The sequence below is a fragment of the Aspergillus viridinutans genome (genome assembly GCF_018404265.1).
Source record: "Aspergillus viridinutans IFM 47045 DNA, scaffold_5, whole genome shotgun sequence".
Lineage (NCBI taxonomy): Eukaryota > Fungi > Ascomycota > Eurotiomycetes > Eurotiales > Aspergillaceae > Aspergillus > Aspergillus viridinutans.
The window spans coordinates 1,712,188-1,735,814 of NW_025091221.1; the positions used below are offsets into that span (position 1 = coordinate 1,712,188).

Genomic DNA, 23,627 nt, shown 5'->3' on the forward strand with positions numbered 1-23,627 from the left:
AGCGCCTCATTCCTCCACCGCAAGACATACCCTAGCACCTCCGTATAGTCCATCTCATGCATCATCTACCCCATCATATCCTCCGACCAGCCTCTAACAAGAGAGAAATCATGGCCGTCATACACATACAAGGGCCGCGAAGGATGGAAGTCATTCCGTGCTCTCAATCTCTCGCGGGGCATGTATAACGACGTGCGTCGTCGGCCGCCCTACTACTGGAGTGATATCACAGATGCCTGGAGATACCGCGTCGTCGCAAGTACTATCCGGATGTACCTTGTCAAGTGGGCTTTTTCTTTACTCTCGCCCGCCAATGATCTGCCTACTGATACGCTATAGCATGCTCCCTGCCATCGCATACACACTGGATATGTACCGCCGCACTGGCGAGTTCTACGGCATCAACGAGGCGCTCTTCTCGTCTGCCATGGCAGCAATGATCTTCAGTGTCTTGGGTGCGCAGCCTTTGACCATCGTCGGAATTACGGGTTTGATCTCGCTGTTCAACTACACCATCTACGATATCGTGACTATCTACGAGCCGGCCGTCTACCCGAATTTCATGTGCTGGACTGCCATCTGGGCGGCGATCTTCCACTGGATCGTGGCTGTCTGTAACTTGTGTGATTATATGCGCTATGTGACAGACTTTTCGTCCGAGTCGTTTGGCGCCCTATGTCGGGATTATCTACTGCAGTGAGTTCACCTGCGGTTATAGGATTTCTATGGTACTGACAATCGTAGTCAAAGGAGTCGAGGAACTAGTAACCGAGTTTACCACGCGCGGCAACACCGCCGGGTTCATGAGCACTATGGTTGCCATCCTGTACTTTCTCACCATCTACGGCCTGGAACGGCTCGGCTCCAGCACCATCTGGAAACCGTGGTTCGGGGGTTTACTGGCCGACTACGCATATGTGGTGTGTATTCCTGGTTCACCAGACGTCAAATCACTCACATCGTACAGATCGGGACCATCTTCTGGGTAGGATTCTCACATATACCCGGTAACCTCAAAGCAACCCACGTCTCATTCGTCCCCATCACCCGGGCGTTCTACCCTACCCAGCCGCGCGGCTGGCTCATCCATTTCTGGGAGCTCGATGCCAAATGGGTATTCGCCGCACTGCCCTTTGGGTTCCTGGTGATGCTCCTCTTCTACTACGACCACGTATGCCTCCTCACTTCTCTTAAAACAAACAGCACTAACCCAGAAAAGAACGTAAGCAGCCTAACCGCCCAAGCAAGACGATTCCCCCTTAAGAAACCTGCCCGTTTCCACTGGGACTTCTTCCTCCTGGGCTGCACCACCTTCCTAGCAGGCATCACCGGCATCCCATTGCCAAACGGCCTAGTGCCCCAGGTAAGCCCTACCCCTTTCTCTCAGTTCTAGCTGATCGATATCCAGGCCCCCGTACACACCGACTCCCTAACCATCTACAAAACCTCCCTCCGCACCATCTCCACCTCCGAAGGCGAGGGCGCCGAAATCCGCCGCCCAATCGTAACCGCCACCGCCGTCGTCGAGCAACGCATCTCCCACTTCCTCATGGGCCTGCTCATCATCGGCACCATGACCCGCCCGCTGCTGATCGTCCTGCACACGATGCCCGCCGCCGTCTTCGCAGGCGTCTTCTTCACCGTCGGCTGGGGCTCCATCGAGTCGAACGGCATCCTCCAGAAACTCATCTTCCTGGCGCGCGAGAACCGCTTCATCCAGCGCGATGAGCCGCTGTTGACTGTGCGACGGCGCAAGGTCGCGCTGTATATCGCCTGCCAGGTGGTGGGCGTTGCGGCGACGGTGGCCATCTCGCAGACGATTGCGGCGATTGGGTTCCCGATTCTGATCATTGCGTTGATTCCGTTTCGGGTGTGGGTTATGCCGAGGAGCTGGATGTCATGGATGATTTGACCGCGAATAATAGTGCGGTGTTGGCGAGTCTGGGGGGTCCGCCGAGGTTTCCGGGACAGCCTGATAATGAGAGGTTTGGGCTGGAGCGGCGCTATTCGGAGCAGAGGTTTGGGTCGACTAGGAGGGCGGGAAGTATCCATCGTTAGCGGTTGGGATGTATTGCTAGAGATGGCGCAAGAGAGAAATAGCGTGTGTTGGGGCGTAAAAGTTAGAACACTCAAGTACTAGAACGATCTGTGTGAATAAGAACAACAACATGAACTTTTGCCTTCAGTAACCTACATCGCATTATTCACCTCTTCAAGGATGTTTACGATAAGCCAGTAGAAATCTCCCAATGGCCAGGAGACCATTTGCGAGTGCAAGTTTCGCCGCTCTTTTTCTCGTGATCTCAAATTCTTCGGTATCAGGGTGATAGTTCAACAGGAGATGTAGAATGAGAGGCCTGCCGTTCCCTACAGCGGCTTCAATGGCGTTTAATCCCTGCTCAATGGCAGGCGCCCCATTGACATCTGCCCCGGCCAGAAGGAGCATCATCACAATGCAATAGTTGCCGTGCATCGCGGCCCCTTGCAAGGCGACACCACCCAAATGTGCTGCTAGAGCATTGATATCGGCTCCATGAGCCAGTATATATTCAGAGAGCTGCACATAACCCGAGCTTGCAGCCTCTTGGAGAGCCGTCCGGCCTCGGACTGGACTGGGCGAGCCATTGACATCAGCCCCATGATGCACCAGGAGCTCCGTCATAACTTGATGGTTCTGTGATACTGCTCTTTGCAGCGCAGTCTTCCCTCCATTCTTGTTTGCTGGTGCATTGACGTCGGCGCCTCTTTCGAGCAGTAACAGGACGGTGTCGATATTTTGCGTAGAAACGGCGGCCTGAAGGGCCGTGACATTGCCAGGCAAGCTGCTTTCCCAGTGGTGGTTTATGTTGGCCCCTGCAGAAAGCAGACACTCCACCACTCTAAAGTTGTGTCATTCTACTGTAATTTGAAGAAATGGCTCCTTCGACTGAGGGCATGGGTTAATGTTAACGGCTGCTCCTCCCTTGAGCAGCAGCTCCAGCAAAGGCACGTCGCATTTCCAGCAGTTCAGAGCTAGCCCTATAACTTGACTCTTCGTGATGGGCTCAGCTGATATGATGTCAGGTTCTTCATCGAGGAAAAGTTGTAGCTCTTGATTGCATGTCTTGGCGGCAGCTTCCATCACCGAGATCCCGTCAAATTTAGCTCTGTCTGACTTGATCTTCGCGCTATGCTTCAGTAGCATCTTCACCATATACACATGGCCGTTTTCAACCGCTGCCTGCAAGGCAGGACAGCACGTTGCAGAGGCGTGACTAGGGCACAGCCTTGCGGTGGATTAACGTCACTCCAAATTGGTGTAAGAGGTCCACAAAATCAAGTGCTTCGGACATATCGTATGCCGTGTGTAGTGGTGTCAGCTCATCCACTGCTAAATTGGGGTTTGCACCTGCCTCCAGCAGCGTCCTCGCACACTCCACGTTATTCTCCCAGAGTGCTCGGTGAAGAGCTGTTTCTCGCATACCCATCCCACTAGGTGCATCTAGATCCGCTCCAGCCTCGATAAGGATTCGACAGATCTCAATGTCTCCCACGGCCGCTGCACTAGCTAATAGGTTACCCATGATTATCTCGATTGTCCTGGTTGTTGATTTCAAGAGGGCTTTAAGTCTTGACTGAAAGCCACTTTTCTTGATAAGAAATACCAGACCGTACGTTGACGTCTGGCTCATCATGTTATTAGACGACAGGTAGACGCAGAGACTGAGATAGTGAGACATATTCTCCGGGGAAGGCGATTGAAATATCGCCTCGGCTCGTCTTGTCAAGTCGCGGTTGGCATCCTCTACGGTAATATGCTCCAGGACTGAAATTGGATCGTTGGGAGTAGGAGCTCTGTACGGATCGGTCTGCTCTAAGGGTGTCCAGCGGGTCTCTTCAGCAATGGCGTTGCCGATGGAATCAACGTCTTCCTGGATATGTGTGCTCGTCGTTATAGATATTGGTGTACTAGCAGACATTGACACAGGCAGACGATGGTCCAAGGTAGCATGCCTGAGATAGGAAGGAGCTGCGGAAGGAGTTGCGGTGGGTGCCACATTCCCTTGGAAAGAAAACTGCGAATATCTCGGCTCCGGGACCTCAATGCGGGAGGCGTGAGGGTCCCGATCGGTGGATTGGAACATTGTTGAAGTTCCAACATCGATATCATCAACGCTCACGCCCTGGCCCCAGTCCGTCGCAAGGACGACCGCGGAATCGTCGGACACAGTACCGTCTATTTCTAACCGGGGCGTACCCACGACGACCCCTTCAGGAGTCTTGGGGTCTGAGATGATGAACAGGTCAGCATATCGACGAGGTGAGTGCGAAGCAGGATAGAGAAGCGAGCCATATATAGATACGCACCAGAGCCTCCCATCCCCAAACACTGCGACAATAATGAAACATGACGAGCTGTTTCCTTTCTGACCTTTGGTTCAGGGATGAGGTTGCCGTGCACCCTGACGTCACCCGGGTCTTTTCCGTCTCGTTTCCGCTTCTCGCGACGATGCGCAACGAATTTCCAGTCTTCGTCGGTCAAGTTCTTTTTGAAGCCCCATTTCTTGAACTGCCGGGTGTACTGAGGTGCGCTGAGACGTTCTCTCAGCCAGGACTGAACGACTTTCGAGGGGTATAACCAACTGACCTTTTGCGGAAACTGTGCCTCTGGGACATATGCTCTTGGATCTGCTCTAAAGTCCGTCGCTGATCCAGCCACAAGGCCTTGAGCTCGTCGCGGTGAGTCTGCCATTCGGTCTCTTCTTCCTTGGTTCGAGCCATGAATCCATTTTTCGTTGTTTGTCTGATGACTCTTTTTCTTCGAGTTGGGCTGCCCATGGCTCGTTTATATCCTTCCATCTCCAGGGGTGTAGACAGCGCCATACGAAAGAGAAGAATTTCCTTGCTGAATTGATGAATTCTCATTGGATCGTACCAGAAGATACAGATTATGTTTCTGAGGCTCACAGCCTTGTCCAATAGATAATGGCTTGGGCTGTGTATATTCTGGTCTCGACAAATGACAGCAGGCAACGTCGCGCCAGACTAAGCTTACCTGATCCCTGACACGGGGCGTTATACATCCAAGTTTTCCATTATTTCTTTTTACCCCGTAATTTCCTCGTCTTTTCTTTCCTTTTTCCCCCAGCCACACCGCCAGTCCGCAATTCTGGTAATCCTCCAAAGGTACTTCGTGCGTTGCCCCTTAATTATTCTCTTCATGTCTTTCGCGACAAGACCTGGGTTGCCAAAATTATCTCTAGGCAACGCAAGGGTAGCGGCCCCGGGACAAACCTGATACGTCGCAAGCCTTCCGCGGGATAGAATACAAGTGTCTAGGTTGAGAGCAGTTGCAGCTCAAAATCCCAGTTCCATGGTCTCTGAAATATGCTTTGCTTTGCCAACATTGTATACTGTCGTGTTCCTCCATTTGCACCATCCCATGCCGGGTCTTGGTGCTTTCAAGGGCACGCGACGCCTGTAGAGCTTCTGAATGATTGCAAGTGATCTTTAAATTCGGACGAAAGAGCTCTTTGGGTACCGTTAGAAGGTATCTACAGTGGAAACGGAGTTTGAATCGCCAGGTCAAGCCTGGAATGACCTAGGCATGCAGTACAGCCTCAAGTTCTCGGCTCATCCTTGTGTGAAACGAGGAAACTACTACGCTAGCTCTGTCTATTAAGTACTTAGCTAGTTCGTAGTTAGTCAGGGAGTTGAGAGCTTGCTCAGCTGCTATTGATTTATAACCAGAATTTCAGTCTAAGTATCCTAGGTGTTACCTAGGTACTTTTAGTGCCTCCTCCTAGGAAGCGCTAGCTGCTAGATCCTCCAATGGCCAAGCTATCTGATTGGTGTTTACCATAATCAGTATTGTCAAGCTTCAGCACCGGATGGATTTGGCATCTACAGTCTACACTCAATGCTTTCATGCCACTTATTATGGAGGATGAAAGAGATAAAAGGCTCTCTCCTTTCACCTCACCATGGCTTTCCTTCTGGACACAATCAACGACTTCCATTGCCGGTCTGTCTTCTGCGAATAGACCAAAGAATGGGCTGGTCAGTGGAGGCCATTATTGCACTTGTCACTCTACTTGTCACTGGCCCTGCATCCCTTCTTCTACTCTGGAATCATTTCATAAACCGCAATAGACCGTTTTTAAGAGGTGAGTGCTTTATTTACCTACTACAAGAGTGGAATAAGGAAAGAAAGTTACCCTAAATCCTCATCTAGACCAACCACAGACTCGAGTCATGCTCCCGTGGACGCTGACACGAATGAATACCGAGTATAACCAGCGAACTCTGGAGGATGGCCTTGGTACCTACCATGTTCCTACAGGTCAGTACTGTGATCTTACTAGAGCTGATTTGAGCTTTTGTACTGCCTGTTCTCGCGGCTAATGATCTTCAATCTTGAGCTGCGCAGAGATATCTATCCGCCAAAGAGCAGTTACAGAGGTTCAGGTGTCGTATAGATTGGCCGATGACTAGTTGCCTGGAAGCCGCCCGAAAAGGGTGACGGAGCTGGTGCAAGCGAGAATTGGTATAGACACCGTCAGAGTCGGGATGAATGATAATATCAAAAGCCTATATTGTATCAAGAGCGTGTATATTACCATATATGAGTGACTTTCCTTTCTGCTACCCGCTTATTCCGCAAACTTCGTGGTAGACCGGAGTCCCCATGTATTGACTGCAGACTTCCTGCATCCACTGAACCCATATTTCAACTGGCAATAACCCTGCCTCTCGATGTATCAGTCAATCGGCAGCAGACTCGCCAGATCAAAATCCACCTCTTGGCCTCGAGCCTCCAACTCTAAATACCCCGGTGCACTCTGCTCAATAATACCAGACCACACCTCACGACTCCCATACCCCTCACAAAGAAACTCACCTCGTTGTCTGGCTGCTTCCAAAATATCAAGAATGGGCAGGTCCATATCCAAACTATAACCAGAAAATCAGTACAAACACATGACTGAACCAATGGCATAACATACGGTTGATTGTAACCCTCATGACCACCAATACCCGACTGAGCGAGCTCAGACACACTACGACCTAGAATCTGCCCGAAGGACATCACCTGCTCCATATTCCATGGCCGACGAAGGGTAGATGCCTTGATATCGCCATTAGAAGCGTACTCCACCAGCGCCATCCGACCAGTCTCCAATCCTGTCTGGTCAATCACGAACCAAGTGTATCCAGCCCCGTTCGCGAACACGACCGTCCCAGACCGTGTCATGGAAATCACATTGAAATCCGCAGTCTCCAGGAACAGCGCCGGGAGAACGTGCGCTAGACTAAGTGAGTCGCTATGCGCAGACAGACCCGTGGTCGGATTAAGGGAGATGAGAGCCGAATATGGCATCCGGGGGCTTGTCCAGCACCCGCCAGATCAAAGGGGTGGACGCCGTTCCACCCGTCCTGGTGGACGTAGAGCAGGATCAGGAACTTGAGGAGACGGGTGTAGTTGCGCGGATGCGTCTGGCGGTGTACTAGAGCGAGACACACGAACCGCTTGTCGGGTTGAGGTTCTTGTGCCAGTGCAGACGCTGGGCTGGGTAGTCTAATGCTGAGGATGGCGATGGGGCACGAAGCTGGTAGGACTGCGAATGTGTTAATTCATTCAGATGCGAGTGGCAGTTCACGCACTGACGCCTCGAAGGTCCTGACTGGCTGCTGCCCATTTCTCTACCAGAAGGCTTCGTTGACGTACTTTGTCCTCAGCGTTGGATGTTGGGCGCCATTCTTCCTAGAGGGATGTGTATACGTAAGTTATTGATAGATGGATAGATGACTTGCATGCATACTCTTACGAATAGCAGCCACCTCTTGGTCTCTTCTTAAAGGTCTGACGGGCATAGCTTGCTTGGTTGGATGAAGATGGATGGTCGCTGGGATCCCGCCAGGCCAATATGATTGCCATGTCGGATGCCACATTTGCTCGCTTGTGAAGGAATTGATTATTTCTACGGAGTAGAACCCGAAACTGTTTGAAAAGGAAAAGAGAGGAAAGTCCGTAAGCTAACTAGTCCGGACGTTGAGGGCCAAAACTAGGGCTAAATAGACCCCCACTTTAGGTCCGATGGTGCTAACATGTTGAGAGCAGGAGATATTTTCTGGATCCGCCTCTGTAGTGATGATATTTATGAAGCTTTATCAAGGTCATCCGGGTGAATTGCTTCAAGATCAGCAGACAAGCTAACAGCGTCACCCAATAGTCTCTGCCTAAGTGATTCAAGAAAAAAAGTTAAGGATTGTGTTGCTGAGCATGAGCTTTGATGTAACGATGCCACAAGTCAATTAGTTCGCAACTTCTATCATATTATGAATACTATCAAAGTATATACCTCGAACAATCACATCAAGTCTCAAAATCCTCCCGGGTGATTCCACTCTGATCGCACATACTGCGGAAGATGCCGCCCGGCTTCTCCCACAGCGCCAGAGGGGTGTCGAATTCGGCGATCTGTCCTTGATCCATCACACAGATGCGATCATAATTGATGATTGTCCGTAGACGATGAGCAATACAAAGCAGCGTCTTGCCTTGAAATCCTTGCGCCATCGTCTCCTGGACTTTCTGGTCCGTCTCAAAGTCAACGGATGAGGTCGCCTCGTCACAAATGATGATGCGGGCATCGCGAACGAGAGCACGCGCCAGAGCCATCAGCTGCCGTTGGCCGAGTGAGAAGTTGTGTCCCTCCTCTTCGACGATGGTATCAAGGTGCAGTCGCTGCACCGTCTGCTGCTTTTCGTTCATCGATGATGGCGTAAGTGTGCCCTCCTGGGACTCGTCCTCTGGCAGCTCCTGGCCAACGAGATGTGCCTTGCGTAACGCTGCCCATAATTCCAGATCTGTATGCTCATCGAACGGATCCAGGTTTGAGCGGATCGTGCCGCGGAAGAGCGTCGGATCCTGCGGGATAATAGCAAGACGAGTGCGAAGATCATGCAGCCCAACTGTCGCAATGTCAATGTCATCGACCTTGATACTTCCTCCGGAAAGCTCGGTGAGACGAAATAGCGCGGCCATGATGCTGGATTTGCCGGCACCTGTTCGCCCAACAATGCCAATACGCTCCCCGCCTCGAATGTCCATCGTGAGCCCCTTGAGCACCAAAGGCAGCTCGTCACGGTACCGCATTTGCACGTTCGAGAACGTAATTCTTCCCTTTTCGGGCCAGCTCGGTGGTACCTCGACCAACTGAAGGGGCGCTTCCTCGTCCAAGCTGGTGCCATAGTAATGGACCCGCTCAGCGGCATTCATATTATTCCCAACTTCAGCGAACTGCCGGATGGTGAATTGCAAACTCAAAGTGATGTTCAAAACGTATGACAGAACCAAACCGGAGATACTTGGCCCGACGTTGAAACGAGAGGTGACGACCAGAATCCCCACCACCAGGATCATTAGACTGCCGATAGCGTCAAGGCGAATCGAGAGCCATCTCTGGTTGGAGAAAGTCAGGAAATATGCACCATTCATTGAGTCGATGCTTTCATGCAGATTCCGCTGAAAGTACCCTTCCATTCTATACGCTTGGATGCTTGCGATACCGGTGATGGCCTCGCCAAAACGTGAAAACACCGTCGAGCGAAGCACTGAATCATGCCGCTTCAGGTTCCGCGCAGAAGCTCTATAGTAGGCCGCTGCGAGTAAGAACAAGACGAACAGGGGACCTAATGCAATGGCAAACTGGTCATGGTGGTTAGCAACTTCAGTCCACGCACCTCACCCTCTGGTACTCACATAATGATAAAATGCGATGATCAACCCCATTGTGGCAAGGATCTGAGTGAACGTGAAGGCAAACATGCGAATAGATTCGCCAAGTTCACTGTCCATCACCTGGACATCCCTAGAAAACCGGTTCGTGATCCGTCCTAACGGGGTTGTGTCAAAGAAGGCCATCGGGGCTCGCAGGACTCGGTATATTGCGCGCTGCAGCATTGTCTTGCTAGAATGCGCTGCGGAAATGGTCACATGTAGTGCGAAGCCGTACATGGCCAAAGCCTGTGCTGCACAGATTCCCGCATATATTCCCATATACTGGCCAGCGGTCAGGTTTGGAAACTTGTCGGACGTCCAATAAGAGATCCACAGGCCGGTCATAATTAGACCACCGTTGAGACAGGCCAGCAGCACAAAAAAGGCAATGAAGTTGAGGAAGAAGGATCCAGAGGCGGTGATATAAGCTTTCCAAACAGTCCACCCAACTGACCCCGTCGCTACCTCTTCCTTTGACATCAAAGCAGCTGCTGGTTTAGCCTTGTCAATTTGGTCTTTCGCCGGTTCGGCTTTGTCCGAATTTTGGTCGACATCGTCATCCGATTGCTTTTCCTGTTGCGAAGTGCTTGACATCAATTCCCTAAAGTGTTCATTTGTTCGTACAAGGTCATCAAAGGTACCAATAGCGTCGATGGAGCCTTCCTTCATCACAATAATTCGATCACACCGGCTAAGGACATGAAGCTGATGGGTTGCCAAGACACGACACTTATCCTTGAGAAGACCGCAGATTGCTTTGTCCATGATATGACGTCCAACATGGGCATCAACTGCTGAAAGCGGGTCATCCATAAGAACGATATCTGCCTTGGAGTAGACGGCTCTGGCGATATTGACCCGCTGCTTCTGGCCTCCAGAGACCGTGATGCCTCGTTCCCCAATCTCCGTCTGATCCCCGTTCGGGAAAATATCCAGATCGGGTCGTAGAGCGCATGCGTCAATCACGCGGTCGTAGAATTCTTCGTCGTAATCACTTCCAAAGAGGATATTCTCTCGCACTGACACATTCTGGATCCAGGCGTATTGCGGGCAGAACGATCGAGTCGCACCCATTCGGATTTTACCCTCCGTCAAGCGCATGTCACCCGCCAGAGCCGCGAGCAACGAACTCTTGCCACTCCCTACTGTTCCTATCACAGCAAGCAGTTCATTGCGTCCCGCCTCGAGGTTGATATCGGTGAGTTTGAACGGCGCATGCTCAGTTGTGTCACTGTTGCCGTCGGGCGGGCTGCTGGGCGGGCTGCTGGGCGTTGTTGCGCCTTTCGGCGAAACCTGGTTACGTTTCGGCTTCTCTTCCTTCTTCTCCTCTCCCTTGTTGCTCTGCACTTGTTCCCAGGTGAATGATGCATGCTCGACCTCAATAGCCTTGTCCATGGTTGTGTCCCATTCGACCGGGTCAGACTTTTCCTCGGCCTGAAGGAACTCCTGGATTCGGTTCATAGCAGTCCAAGCATCGGTCATCTGTGTGATAGTCAGGTTGAGCATGATGAGTGGCAAGCGAAGCACATTGAACAATGCCAAGGACGCAAAAATGCGAGCCGGGGACATGCCATGATCCGACAGAGCGTAGGTGACAAAAGACAGCAGCGATGCGAATGTTGGTAAAGAGACCATGCACACTACAACAGCGTGTCGGACAAACAAGAGTCTTTTGATGGAGCCGATCTCGCGGTTGCGAACGGCCTCGAGTCGCTTTAGGAAGCTGCTTTCCCAGCCAAAGAACTTCACGAACCTGACACTATATAATATTTCTCGGGTCAAAGTAACTCGCTGATCGGTGATTTTATTGATGGCCCTTCGAAAATGCACCAGGAGGCGCATCGCCCACGCCAGAGCGAAGACTCCGACAACCAGGAGGGCGTACCCGGCAAGTGCACTGTAGCCGATGTTGACAATCAGTATGATCAGAGCAACGACAAGACCGATGGGTGAAACCCAAAGCATATGAAGCATGCCGCAGGCTGTATCGATACGATCCACATCCACGCCCAACAACGTGGTGATACGTCCATTACTCCAGCCGGCAGTCTCTTTCGCCGCATCGTTTGCTGCTGCTTTAGACGGACTTCCTTCGGTGGGTTTCTGTCCTGCGTCATCGATGGGCTTCCCGCCAGCTCTCGCACGATTTGACAGCCTCATCGCTTTGGCGAAGATTTGAGATGTCAGGCCCGCTTTGGCCATTCCTCCGACAACCATCCCTCGATATAACGCCTGATTCATAGTCAAACTCTGCAGCACCTGCATGGCATAAAGGCCAAAGGCGTAACCCAAGCCCGGTCCAATGTGTGGCCCAGGTGTTTTGCGAATATGGGCTGCGTATGCTTCGGTCGAGAAAGTGATAAGGTGCCTGACAACATATGGCGATAGAATCATGCACATCATGCCAACAAGTTGGCATATACCACCAACCACAAGGTCATGTCTTAGGGTGTCGATAAGAGCCCGCGCCAGAGGTCTCTTGCTCCCTTGCTCGATTCGTTTCCTAAAAGCCACAGCAAGCTTGTCCGACAAGGTATCCACTGCTCTGTCCGGGTTGACGGTCCATATATCCTTGGGTTCCAATGGTCGGAGATAACCCACCTATTCGATTCTGTAAACATGCTGACTTTCTAGGTTTCGAGATTTCTAGACTGACCTTCATAAAGGGGGTCATCCACTCAAAGAAGATGCGACTAAGGATATTCGCCCCATATTCCCGAGTCACTTGTCTCTCACTGGGAACAGGAGGTACCTTTTGCAGTCGCAAAGGGTTCAGCTTGCGCCATTTGGACAGCTGTGGTTGGGGAGTAACTTGGTCCTTCGTTCCCGCTGCCTGATTCTGTTCAAGCGGCAATTTCTCCTGAGGTACTACCACCTCCAATGGAGGTTGAGGAGTCTTGCTCATCTCGTTGTGGTTTTACGGGATTGTTGATGAATCAGCCTGAAATAACATTATCATGTATCGAAAGCCCGCGTAGTGTGCGTGTAGAGCGTCCCCGGCGTAGATGATAAGAAGCAGCAAGCTTCGTATTCTCTCTGCTACCCAATGCTCTGCGAAGTTCGTCAAATTAGCGAGCCATTACAACTGTGCTCTGTAGATGCCACCACGTTATGGTATCGTTCGAATTCAGGGTTGAAAGCCGATCAGGCTGGAATTTGGATGCGAAAATAATACTTACTTTCTTTTACCAACCGAACCTCAGTGTCATTGGCTCAGCCTATTGATCAAGCTTCTCAGGCCGACTCCGTGGCTGGTCACTGGTCCCAGATAAAGGGTAACTAAGAATTGGTGCAATTTTGGCGATTGCATCCCTTGTTTACGTGTATGGAGTCAATCGACGGGTTTGAGAACACCGTCCGGGATGAATCTTGCCTCGGGTTAGTAACCGCCCACGAGTCATCATCAAACGGAAATACATGGAGCAGTAGGGATACAGACCTGGAAGACAGTACCCAACCAATCGTGTGCTAAGTATCCACCAGAAATATAGTTGCACGCTTCACCAGTCAGTTGCAGAAACTAAAAGGCGAACTGCCGAGGATTGCGATAATTTGACCTGCTCAATACAAAAAAAATCATATGGATGAAAGAGAGGCCAGCAGCCGTATAATTGACTAGTATTGAGAATGAGAGTATGCAAGGGACGTCGCAGATCAATCCAGGTGAGACTCACTGGATGTTATTTGTATTCTCCCTTGTTCACACTTGATTGTATGAGTCAGATCACTGCACAGTCATGGCCAGGGAACAACGCCTTTAGTAGTCAAAAAACGGCGTGATAATAACCTGGCAAGCCATACCCGATCAGTCATAACCTGGTATATTTGAAGGATATAACCTTTGTTAAATCCGGAGGTGATAAGAATTTCTTCTTCATGATTCCACCAGTTGGTTGTTTAGCGACAGCCACAGGCCGTATCTTGGAATGCCGTTTCTGATGCGGGGAGGAGTGTCGCCGACTTGCCGCATATCCGTAATCGAGACGTGATCAATCGGTCAATCGAGCTCCGACAAGGGCTAAGCTTTTCCAGGTTAGGATATCTGAGTTCTTCCTCACAACCTCTCAAAGTCTCGAGATATAGATACTTTGTGTCATAAAACGGTTCCGATTATACAAAAGGGAATAGCAAGGGGGAAAAAAAATGTGCGTTGAGAAAGAAGAGGGGAATGAGAACGCGTAGACGAAAAGCCAGACATATGGTCTATCTCATGGCATTTGCCCTACGTAGTACTTACTTAGCTTTTTGTTTGCTTCCTTGAAGCGAATCTTGAGAAGTACATGAAAGATGCTAAAATGATTGCATTCTAAATAAAACTGAGCCTTACTACTCAAACCTAGACTAGTTCATTCATAACTGGCATCAAGTTATTGTCCCATCCTTATGGGAAATAAGCAAAACCATCGAGGGTCGATGAGTACTTTCGTCGCCTTGAGCGAGACAGTGTCTCATTTCTCCACTTCCAGCGGCCAGCAGACATTGCCGTCTCTGGTCGGGTTGCGTTCACGCTTTGCATAGCGGACGAAGGGCTAGAAGCTCGTGGTCGATGGCTTAATACGTTGCGTGCTGGGTGTTCCTTAGTTCTGAGGAACTCTAAAGACTTTTGCCAAACTCTCCTTAATTGTCAAGGTTGATCTTGACATTCTTCTCTGGGCCTGGGATGACCTTGTCCTCTGCCTCACCCTTGAGGTTTGGAAGCTCAGAAACAGCCTGTGCGATGATCTCCAGTGCCTTCTGGATCTCTTCTTCAGTGATCACGAGGGGAGGAGCAAGGCGAATGATGTTCTGATGGGTTGGCTTGGCCAATAAGCCCTTCTCCTTCATCAGCATACAGAGATCCCATGCAGTGTGTCCATTGGTCTTGGACTCGTCAATGACGATCGCATTGAGTAATCCCTTGCCCCGAACGGTTTGGATAACTGGGTTCTGGATAGCCTCCAGGCCCTTGCGGAGGACGTGACCGAGTTTCTCGGCTCTTTCAACCATGTGTTCCTCCTGAACGACCTCCAAGGCTCGGATAGCCACAGCACAGGCTAGAGGGTTACCGCCGTAGGTGGAACCGTGGGTACCAGGCTCAATGGTGAGCATGACGTCTTTGCGACCCAAGACACAAGACACGGGGTACATGCCACCGGAGATGGCCTTGCCCAGCAGAACCAGGTCGGGCTTGATTCCGCTCCACTCATGGCAGAGCAGTTTGCCTGTACGGGCAATACCCGTCTGAATCTCATCACAGATGAGCAGGACATTGTGCTTATCACACAGAGCTCTCGCCTCCCGCAGGTAGTCATCGTCGGGAACGACAATGCCTGCTTCGCCCTGAATAGGCTCTACCAGGAAGGCGGCAAGGTTGGGTCCCGCGTTCTCAAAGGCCTCCCGCAAGGCTTCCTTGTCGTTGTACTTGAGGGGCTTATTTGTCCCAGGGATTGTGCATCCGATACCTGGCAGATACGGACCGTAGTTTTCGCGCGACTCGGGATCGCAAGATAGGGAAATGGCTGCGAACTAGATTAAAAAGGCCGGTCAATTTATAATGATCGAGTCAATTGATCTCGTGCACTTACAGTACGTCCGTGAAAGTTATTCTCCGCGCTCAGAACAACGGCTTGGTTCTCCGGAATGCCCTTAACCTTATAGCCCCACTTGCGAGCAATCTTGATTCCTGTTTCCACGGCTTCCGCTCCTGTGTTCATGGGCAGAACCATGTCGAAACCAAAGTACTTGGTGACGAATTCGGCAAAACGGGGGAATACGTCATTGTAGAAGGCACGGGAACTCAAGGTTAATCGTGAGGCTTGCTCGACTAGTGCAGCCACCAACTTGGGATGGCAATGGCCTTGGTTGACGGCAGAGTACGCCGACAGGAAGTCAAGGTAGTGACGGCCCTCAGGATCCCAAACGGAGGTGCCCTGAGCACGAGCAAAGACAACAGGGAGGGGGTGGTAGTTGTGGGCTGCGAACTCCTTCTCCGCCTGAATGGCCTCCTGGGTGGAGGACGCATGGTAAGAATTGGTTCCGTTGGCAGACATGCTGGCGGAACGAAGAGAGGAGGTGATCTTGAAAGAGATAGTGTTATTGATCAAGGATAATATGAAGTAGGAAGGTTCGAAGATAAAGTGAGGAGCGTAACAGAGGAAGATAAGGTGGGGGAGGAAAAGTCCGCTGAAGAGTCCGAGACGAGCAAGTCACCGTCCTTTAATAGCACGGGATGGGAAACACCTGTCAGAATTGAGCACCGTAGAAAAGAATGGGAAAACGGCAGAAGAGCAAATTGGTAGAAATCGCCATTCCAAACCGTAGCCTTTGAGACCCGCTGGGTGTCACCTTTTTGAGGCGAGAGGCATGGCTCCGAAGGAGGACTAGACCCCTAAGTGCAGGTTTACCCGCTGTATATCGCTAAGTGCAGGTCTACGCGCTATCCCCAGCGACCATGATGTCGGCGATCCACCTTTCTTGCAATGATCCATTCAGCTTGCTTTTCCACCTGACTTTATTCCTTCTTCGCCTGGCCGATCTGGGGCTTCCGGTTCGTCAACCTTTGTCCATATTCATCCCTTTGTCGACTGTCGTCTGGTCCATTACTCATCGTTTCCGCGCCTCCACTGCATGACCGGGGCGGATCCCATCGCTTCTTGCCGGCCCGGACACTTTGTCCTCTTGGCCTCTCTATTAGGTAGTTTATTGATTTTGTGCTCTCGCTGGCATCGGATGGTATCGCGGGGATAGATACGCCCTGCGACATTTGCCTGCGACCATGTCGTCGTCGCGTCGAAGGAAGTCCTTCACGTCGTCCTCTTCATCATCTCCTTCCTTTCGTTCCCCATCACCGCGGACTTCGCGCCTGAGGCCGCGATCTCCGTCGTCGAGTAATACCAAAACATCACCGTCATCAACAGCGCCCTTGTCAATAAATATCCTTCTGTTCTTAATCTCTTTTCGTCTGGTCAACGCATTTACTGTTCACACCTTTTTTCAACCCGATGAATATTTTCAATCACTTGAGCCTGCCTGGCAAATCGCATTTGGAGAAAATCAGGGGGCATGGATAACCTGGGTGAGTGGAGTCGAATCCCCCAACATTATCCTGTGCGGCCTTGCGTCGCATTCGATTTGGTTCCAACCAGTCACACCATTTCAGTTACTAATATCTGGACACTGGATGTCACCAATATAGGAATGGAGGCACCAACTGAGATCTTCTACCCATCCTCTCCTCTTCGCCGCCGTCTACTCCGCCGCCGATGTCGTCGCCCAGCTTCTCCGCCTCACCCCCGCATCGCGCGCGGATCTCCTCATCGCCGCTCCAAAAACTGCGCAGGCGGTAATCGCGGGGTTCGGGGACTATTATACTTGGAAGTTGGCTCGCTATGTCTATGGCGCTCGAAGTTACGAGGCCTGGGCTACTGTATGTTCTGTTATTGTTCGCTTAATAATGATATGAGGACCGAGGTTGACTGTCGAAGCTTGCCTTGACTGTCGTTAGCCCATGGCAATGGTTTTGTTCCACCAGGACATTGTCTAATTGCCTTGAAACAACAATTACCATTGTCGCTCTCTACTTGTGGCCCTGGAGTTGGTCATCTGTGACACCTGAACACAAGAAGGCTACTCGCGCGGCCAGCAGGGAGCGTGCTCAGAGGGGTCAGGGGGTGTCGGGCTCGCTGCAGAGGTACGCTGGACGTCTATTCGGATCTATATATATCTCACACAGCACCGCAGGCTACGTCAATGTCTGTCCCTAGCGGCCGTCGCCTGTATTCTACGACCAACAAACATCCTCATCTGGATGAGTTTGGCCAGTATCGCATGGTTTCGAACTTCTTGGGACAGGAGGAGGATCCTCGTGCGCGAAGTATTACTTTGCGGGTGAGTTGATGTTGCCAGCCACGTTGCGAAATGATAGCTGATAAGCTCATAGCTGTACCGTTCTGGGTTTATCGTCCGTGGTGGATCGGCTCTTTTATGGAAGCTGGACGTTTCCTCCTTTGAGATTCCTATATTTCAACATTGCACAGTCTCTAGCGGTCTTCTACGGGAGAAATGACTGGCATTATTATATCTCGCAGGGGTTTCCCCTTCTACTTACCACCGCACTACCGTTCGCTCTCGTGGGCCTGTACCGCGCTCTGGCCCAGGTTCGGACGTCCGGATTGGGGCAGTTACAGTCTCTCGTGCAAGCTCAGCTTGCGCTGATATGCGTGGTCATGCCTTTCGTCCTATCCCTAGTCTCTCACAAGGAAGTGCGATTCATCTATCCCCTTCTACCATCTCTCCACATCCTAAGTGCACCACCTCTGGTGGACTACTTCCTGCCCGCGGTCCTCCGCTCGTCCCGATCATATATGCCCAGGAGGCTCACTCTCGTCTTCCTATTACTGGCCAATATTGTCATTGCCCTCTACACGACCATCTATCACGCATCCGGACCGTCCAACGTCCTCTCATACCTCCGGCAACAGCACGAGCTACGTGCTCCTGCCGTTCAAACTCCTTCAGATCTCAGCCCCTCAGTCAAAGACCCCTCTCAGCGCGGAATCACAGCCGGCTTCCTCATGCCCTGCCACAGCACCCCCTGGCGCTCCCACCTCGTCTACCCCACAATCCACGCCTGGGCTCTAACCTGCGAGCCCCCCGTTGACCAAACCGCCGCCCAAAAAGCCACCTACATGGACGAAGCGGACCAATTCTACGCCAACCCGGCCCAGTTCCTCCGCGACCACATGGCCGGCGGCCTGCGCCACATCTCTCGGAAACCATCCTACCTCTCCGCGCAACCACACCCCCAGTCGCCAAATACAAACACCAACCATTCCATCCACGAATGGCCCGACTACCTCATCTTCTTCGCACAGCTCGAGCCGACCCTCCAATCCCTCCTCCGCGCCAGCTCCTACGCCGAATGCTACCGCTCCTTCAACACAGCCTGGCACGACGACCGGCGCCGCAAAGGCGACATTGTGGTCTGGTGCCTTGACCCCGCCGAACAACAGGCCTGGCGATCCGCCACCCGCCAACGCGACCTCGAGAACCGCGATAGACAATTCGACCGGATCATCGAGAGTTTCCGGAAAGAAGCGACCGGGAAGCGCGATGGCAAGCTCTCTCAGTTCCGTCGGTGGATCTCGTCTTCTTCCTCTGTCGCCCCGTCGTCCTCGCTGTCTCTGTCGTGGCCGTCGTCGTGGCACTGGCCGTGGAGCCAGCGGAAGCGGACATCCTGGTTGGGTGTTCAGATTCCGCAGTGGACAAGGACACAATCGTCATGGACGGCTTGGGGAGGGGACTGGTTCAGGAACTGGAGGCAGAAGAAGAAGACTACTAAGAAGCTCCTTGAGCGGGATCTGTGGTTGTAAGAGTTGTTTTCCCTGCGAATTGGTCAACTTGTTGGAAATGCGCGCATGTGATACCTCCTTGATTTCTGGACCCTATTTATGTGCTCTCCCTGTAATACCGATGAACCATAGCAAAACTTGGATTGATTCTATAGCAATTATGGCCTTATTGATGACTTCGTCTCTGACAGAGGCTATCCAATTTGTCCCTGAAATTGTACTATATACCCTTGCTGATATGTCCAGCTGTAACGTAGCATACACGGGACTCTAACAAGACCCGCAAATCTTCATTCTAATGCCAAAATCACAAACGCCAGCCAATGATGCAACCAATTGTTCACCATTACATTCGCCAAGATCAGATATAATCGATGAATATACACAGAGGAAAATATTTTCATGTCTTCAGAAGAGACGGCTGATGGGAGAAACGGCTACCGGTAACGGGCGCTCAGATTGGCAAAGGCGTCGGGGCTGTGCCGTCCGCTCTGGAAGCCACTGATATCTACACTCTGCTGGCTCATGTGAGTTTTTGGGAAACTGCCATTCAGCTGAGAAGTTTTTGGTGTCAGGTCGACCCCAGCACCGGGGGTGCCTTGCCCTCCCATGAAAGGATTGCGTGACCCGGCTAGCTGGGGAGCAGCGGAGGCTTGTGGGCCGTCGCTCTGGTGCTCGTTGATACTTGGCATTGGCTGGTTTTGGGGTGCTTGGTTCAGCGACATTCCCATCGGAGCTTGCATTTGAGAGGGCTGCTGCATCCCGGATGCTTGTGCGGAGTATGTATTGTACAGAGAAAGGATGCTGCCCTTGTCCACGCGGCCGGTGGGCTGAGGAGCCATGTACTGAGTGGGCTGCTGCAGCCCGGCCTGTAGTTGTGACTGATACTGGGATTGATAGACCGCATTCTGTGGTGTACTTGGGGCTGCCACCGACTGGAATGGATTCTGGGAGGCAAAGCCCTGCCCCTGCAAATGTGGTTGATTCTGCATGAATTGTTGCTGTTGCGGCTGTTGTTGCTGTTGTTGCTGTTGGTAAGAAACCTGGCTAAAGGGCGATGTGGAGGACAATGCTGGCATGGTGTTCGCATGCTGGGGCGGATTACGCAGTGCACCTCCAGAGACTGTTTGGGCTTGCGACTGCATTGAGGTCGCCGCCGCTCCGAACTGGCTGAAAAAGGGGTTTGTCTGAGCAACGCCAGGGCTCTGTGTGAGTGGTGTGCTAGTGAAGGGCGCTTGCGGCTGGGCTCCCGACTGGAAAAATGGGTTTTGGCTTCCATCGAACGCTTGTGGGGATGAGATGTATGAGCCTTGTGATTGGGTCGAGGTGACAGGAGGCGTAAGAGGGTGCTGGTAAAGGGGCTGAGGAAGCGAAGCTTGACGTCCAGGATATCCTCCGGTTTGATGCGGGAATAACGGCTGCGATACTTGTAAATGCTGGAAAGACGCCTCGAGAGACTGTACAGGCGCAGGCGTAGGTGCGAGTTGCTGTTGTGCTTGTGACGTTGGCATATCGAACGGATTGTACGCGCTGCTCGTCTGGGGAGACGGTTTGGAGTCGAGCTGGTCGAACGGATTGGCGGAACTGTCCCCTCTATTAGAATCGTTCGTAGAATTGCCAGATGCCAAAGGTCGTCCCAGCGATGCAGGCCCTTCCCCCAACCGCTGCAAAGTCTCGATGGTCATCTTCAAGTTACCATCAAGACCTTTCAGGGCCGCTGCGTTTCGGCGCTCGTTGGTGAACCCCATATCTCTCAGCTGGGCCAGCTTCGACTCAAACGATGCATCACCTGTATCACGGACGGAAAGTCCAAACCCTTGGGAGCCGGAAGTTGAGACGCTTCGCGGTGGAGGGGAATCATGACTTTCGGATCGAGGTGAGGTCGCAAAGGGTCTGTTGGACGACCGCTGGAGATTGGAGGTGGAGGAAGCGGATCTCAACCCAGGGCCCGGAAACCGGCCAGACTTTGGAGGTAGTGGAGGAGGTGAGCCCTCCGGTGACATGTCGTAACTGGAATCATGACGACTTGGGGGTTTTGGTTTTCCGTCCTCCAGAGAACGATACTGGTATTTCTGCCGGATGTACCGCTCCATGCTCGAATCGGCCTCGTCGATATCTTTGGGAACCGGAGGTTTGACGTTCTTAGGATTGAAGATCTTGTTCATGAGAGTATTCCCGTGTGATTTCATGTTCTGTGTTCCATAGACAATCAGCTCACGCGTCCTCGAGTTGTTGACTTCGCCCGTTCACTCACGTCAACCTGTTCGGCAGTCCAAGTGTCCATGGTCAAGGACTTGACCTTGGAAATGTGTGTGCCCAGCTTACGATGCAGAGCTGCGCACCGCATACATAAGAAAATTCCCATCTATATTTCATCAGATCAGTTATCGTATCGTGGCGGTAAGTCGTGTGCAACCGAGTGGTATACGTACATTCCAGCTGGCCCATCCTGTGTGCAAGTGGCTTGTCAGCGATTGGCCTGCAATTATATACAGGTCTCCAAGAGCATACCTGGATTGAAGGCTCCACAGTCCGCACATCGATCATTGCCCGGCACTGAGCGGATGAGATCCTGCAAGGCTTTCTCATTTCGTTGCTGCTGCCGTTTACTGACAATGCTGGGCATCTTGGTAAACTCCGGAGAGACCACCTGGGCGTCTCTTTGTTGATGAAGCAACTAACAGAAGCCGAGGGTATCAAACGTCCAAAGAAGGATAAACTGTGTTGGGAACAGACAGAAGCTATTCACGAGCGATGGAGAAAAGTGGCAGAAGCCGGGCCGATCTTCCGTATGCGGGAGATAGTGGGATCTCAAATAAGAAGGCAAATCATATTTACAGGATATGAATGCAAGGCTCAACGCGATGGGTTCTAAGAATACAAGCAAAGTGAAGGCCGAGATCGTACGAAGAGATGTTAAGGAGGAGGGGGGAATGAATCGCAGAAGTTCGATAGCCCAGGAGAAGAGAGCAAGCGAAGTGCTCAGGGATGATAAGATGGTGGTGGTGTGGGGAAGACAGACGACAGTCACCGCGTCGATTTCTCTACTCTCGGCGTATTAGATAGACATCCCTTTGATCTTATGGATTTGATCTCAATATACTGATGTTTTTGGATCTATAATTAGAGGGACAATGGCATTTTTACCGTTGATTGTTGGGCAGACTCTAAACTGTCTCGTGGAGGACTACACATTCCAGCCTTTGGTATGGATCCCCTAGTCGAGACCGCGCCAGGGGCAACCGACTTGAACCAACTTTCGAATCTTGACTATTTGACTGCCAAGCACAGAAAACGTCTGTGACACTCTCTTTAACTTTCTCAATTCCCTCCAATTATTCGAGTCCAAAGTCCACTGGTTGTATGGCTGTCAGACAGTCGCAACAGGCATATATAGAGACCAGGAGCCTCTTAGCTGGTGATATGGACCGTCTCAAGCGTAGTTGGATCTTCAGCTTTGTGAAAGAACTCAAGTTAACGATCAATATGCATCATCTTGATGCACTACAGAGGAAAGTCTACGCCTCACACTACAAATATACCATATCATGATGGTTATGATAGAATGTATGAGCAGCAGGTGACTCACCCCACCATCGCACTCAGTCTCGGAAGAAACTCCAGCACGGTAGAGGAGCCTTATTATGCCCCAAAATATTTATTCTAGTACGCCAATATGACCTACCAACCTGTAGGAAAGAGTAGGATTTGGAGGTTGATTATGCGTTCGTAGTTTCATGAAAAGTGTAATGAGGAAAAAAAGAAGAAAAGAGAGGAAATTGTTGTGTGGAGGATGAAGAATATAAAAGGAACGCTGGAAGTGCGTCACGTGGTATGTGGGCCTAGCACTAGGAAATGCTAAGTCATGTGACCCCCGTTGTCGAAGTTTTCTTTCCTTTCGAAAAGACGCTCTTCTCTTCTCCTCTTCAACAAACACTCGTCAAGGGACAATTCGCACATTGCGAACCGCGATATCCTCATTGATGTATGAGCTATTGCCTGTAGTCTCGATTCAAGACTCGATGTTGTCTTCTCTGTACTCTGTACCAATGTTGTTATAACCACACAGCACGCGTCTAGTCTCTCAATGGCCAAGTCGTATGCTTTTATCTTGTTCGTTCAGTGGAAGATCAAAACCAAACAGTTTTTAGCAGAGCTGCGTCTACTCCACCCTGGTGTTCGTCTTTTTCGAACGGCAGGACTATTTTTACGACGGACATCTTACCTTTGTTATATTATGATGAGAGTATATCAGTGCGAACCATGTTGTTCTATAGATGAATGTCCTGATATGGAAGCATATTTAGTCTCCAAGTAGAAACTCTAGGCTTTCTGCTTAAGAAGACAGCAATACAATGTAATAGCTTATCTAGTTCCGGTTGCGTTGATCTATAGGAGATTTTGGCGACATAAGATGTGCTGAATAGCGCAATCGAGGGCGGAATGATGTCCAAACCATCAGTCCGTTGCCTTCATCAACTGATTTCTAGTATGGTCTCTGGTATCATTCCGGTCTATCTTGACCGACTTCGGTC

General features: G+C 51.2%; 7 protein-coding genes across 7 annotated transcripts; 2 read left to right on the forward strand and 5 right to left on the reverse strand.

Annotated features, from left to right (window-relative positions):
* Positions 1 to 180: 180 nt before the first annotated feature.
* Aspvir_007520 (anion exchange family protein) lies at positions 181 to 1,912 on the forward strand (the record flags this gene model as incomplete). Its single annotated transcript, XM_043270700.1, has 6 exons — positions 181 to 284; positions 340 to 614; positions 745 to 920; positions 968 to 1,171; positions 1,220 to 1,363; positions 1,409 to 1,912. 6 exons carry the CDS (start codon positions 181 to 183, stop codon positions 1,910 to 1,912), a joined length of 1,407 nt encoding a protein of 468 aa, XP_043126635.1.
* A 300-nt stretch (positions 1,913 to 2,212) lies between these two features.
* Aspvir_007521 (uncharacterized protein) lies at positions 2,213 to 4,863 on the reverse strand (the record flags this gene model as incomplete). The annotated part of the gene is made up of 5 exons (XM_043270701.1): positions 2,213 to 2,879; positions 2,928 to 3,220; positions 3,264 to 4,267; positions 4,348 to 4,571; positions 4,628 to 4,863. 5 exons carry the CDS (start codon positions 4,861 to 4,863, stop codon positions 2,213 to 2,215), a joined length of 2,424 nt encoding a protein of 807 aa, XP_043126636.1.
* Positions 4,864 to 6,740: 1,877 nt separating this feature from the next.
* On the reverse strand, positions 6,741 to 7,854 carry Aspvir_007522 (uncharacterized protein; the record flags this gene model as incomplete). Its single annotated transcript, XM_043270702.1, has 6 exons — positions 6,741 to 6,933; positions 6,987 to 7,287; positions 7,317 to 7,487; positions 7,508 to 7,598; positions 7,709 to 7,744; positions 7,822 to 7,854. The coding sequence occupies 6 exons, from the start codon at positions 7,852 to 7,854 to the stop codon at positions 6,741 to 6,743; spliced, it is 825 nt and encodes a 274-aa protein (XP_043126637.1).
* A 502-nt stretch (positions 7,855 to 8,356) lies between these two features.
* On the reverse strand, positions 8,357 to 12,668 carry Aspvir_007523 (ATP-binding cassette transporter YOR1; the record flags this gene model as incomplete). Its single annotated transcript, XM_043270703.1, has 3 exons — positions 8,357 to 9,691; positions 9,746 to 12,364; positions 12,420 to 12,668. 3 exons carry the CDS (start codon positions 12,666 to 12,668, stop codon positions 8,357 to 8,359), a joined length of 4,203 nt encoding a protein of 1,400 aa, XP_043126638.1.
* A 1,712-nt stretch (positions 12,669 to 14,380) lies between these two features.
* On the reverse strand, positions 14,381 to 15,792 carry car2 (ornithine-oxo-acid transaminase; the record flags this gene model as incomplete). Its single annotated transcript, XM_043270704.1, has 2 exons — positions 14,381 to 15,268; positions 15,328 to 15,792. 2 exons carry the CDS (start codon positions 15,790 to 15,792, stop codon positions 14,381 to 14,383), a joined length of 1,353 nt encoding a protein of 450 aa, XP_043126639.1.
* A 725-nt stretch (positions 15,793 to 16,517) lies between these two features.
* Positions 16,518 to 19,113, forward strand: gpi10 (putative glycosylphosphatidylinositol-alpha 1,2 mannosyltransferase; the record flags this gene model as incomplete). The annotated part of the gene is made up of 5 exons (XM_043270705.1): positions 16,518 to 16,817; positions 16,938 to 17,168; positions 17,227 to 17,432; positions 17,483 to 17,629; positions 17,682 to 19,113. The coding sequence occupies 5 exons, from the start codon at positions 16,518 to 16,520 to the stop codon at positions 19,111 to 19,113; spliced, it is 2,316 nt and encodes a 771-aa protein (XP_043126640.1).
* Positions 19,114 to 19,529: 416 nt separating this feature from the next.
* Aspvir_007526 (putative GTPase activating protein for Arf) lies at positions 19,530 to 21,718 on the reverse strand (the record flags this gene model as incomplete). Its single annotated transcript, XM_043270706.1, has 4 exons — positions 19,530 to 21,284; positions 21,347 to 21,457; positions 21,525 to 21,541; positions 21,604 to 21,718. 4 exons carry the CDS (start codon positions 21,716 to 21,718, stop codon positions 19,530 to 19,532), a joined length of 1,998 nt encoding a protein of 665 aa, XP_043126641.1.
* Positions 21,719 to 23,627: the final 1,909 nt, after the last annotated feature.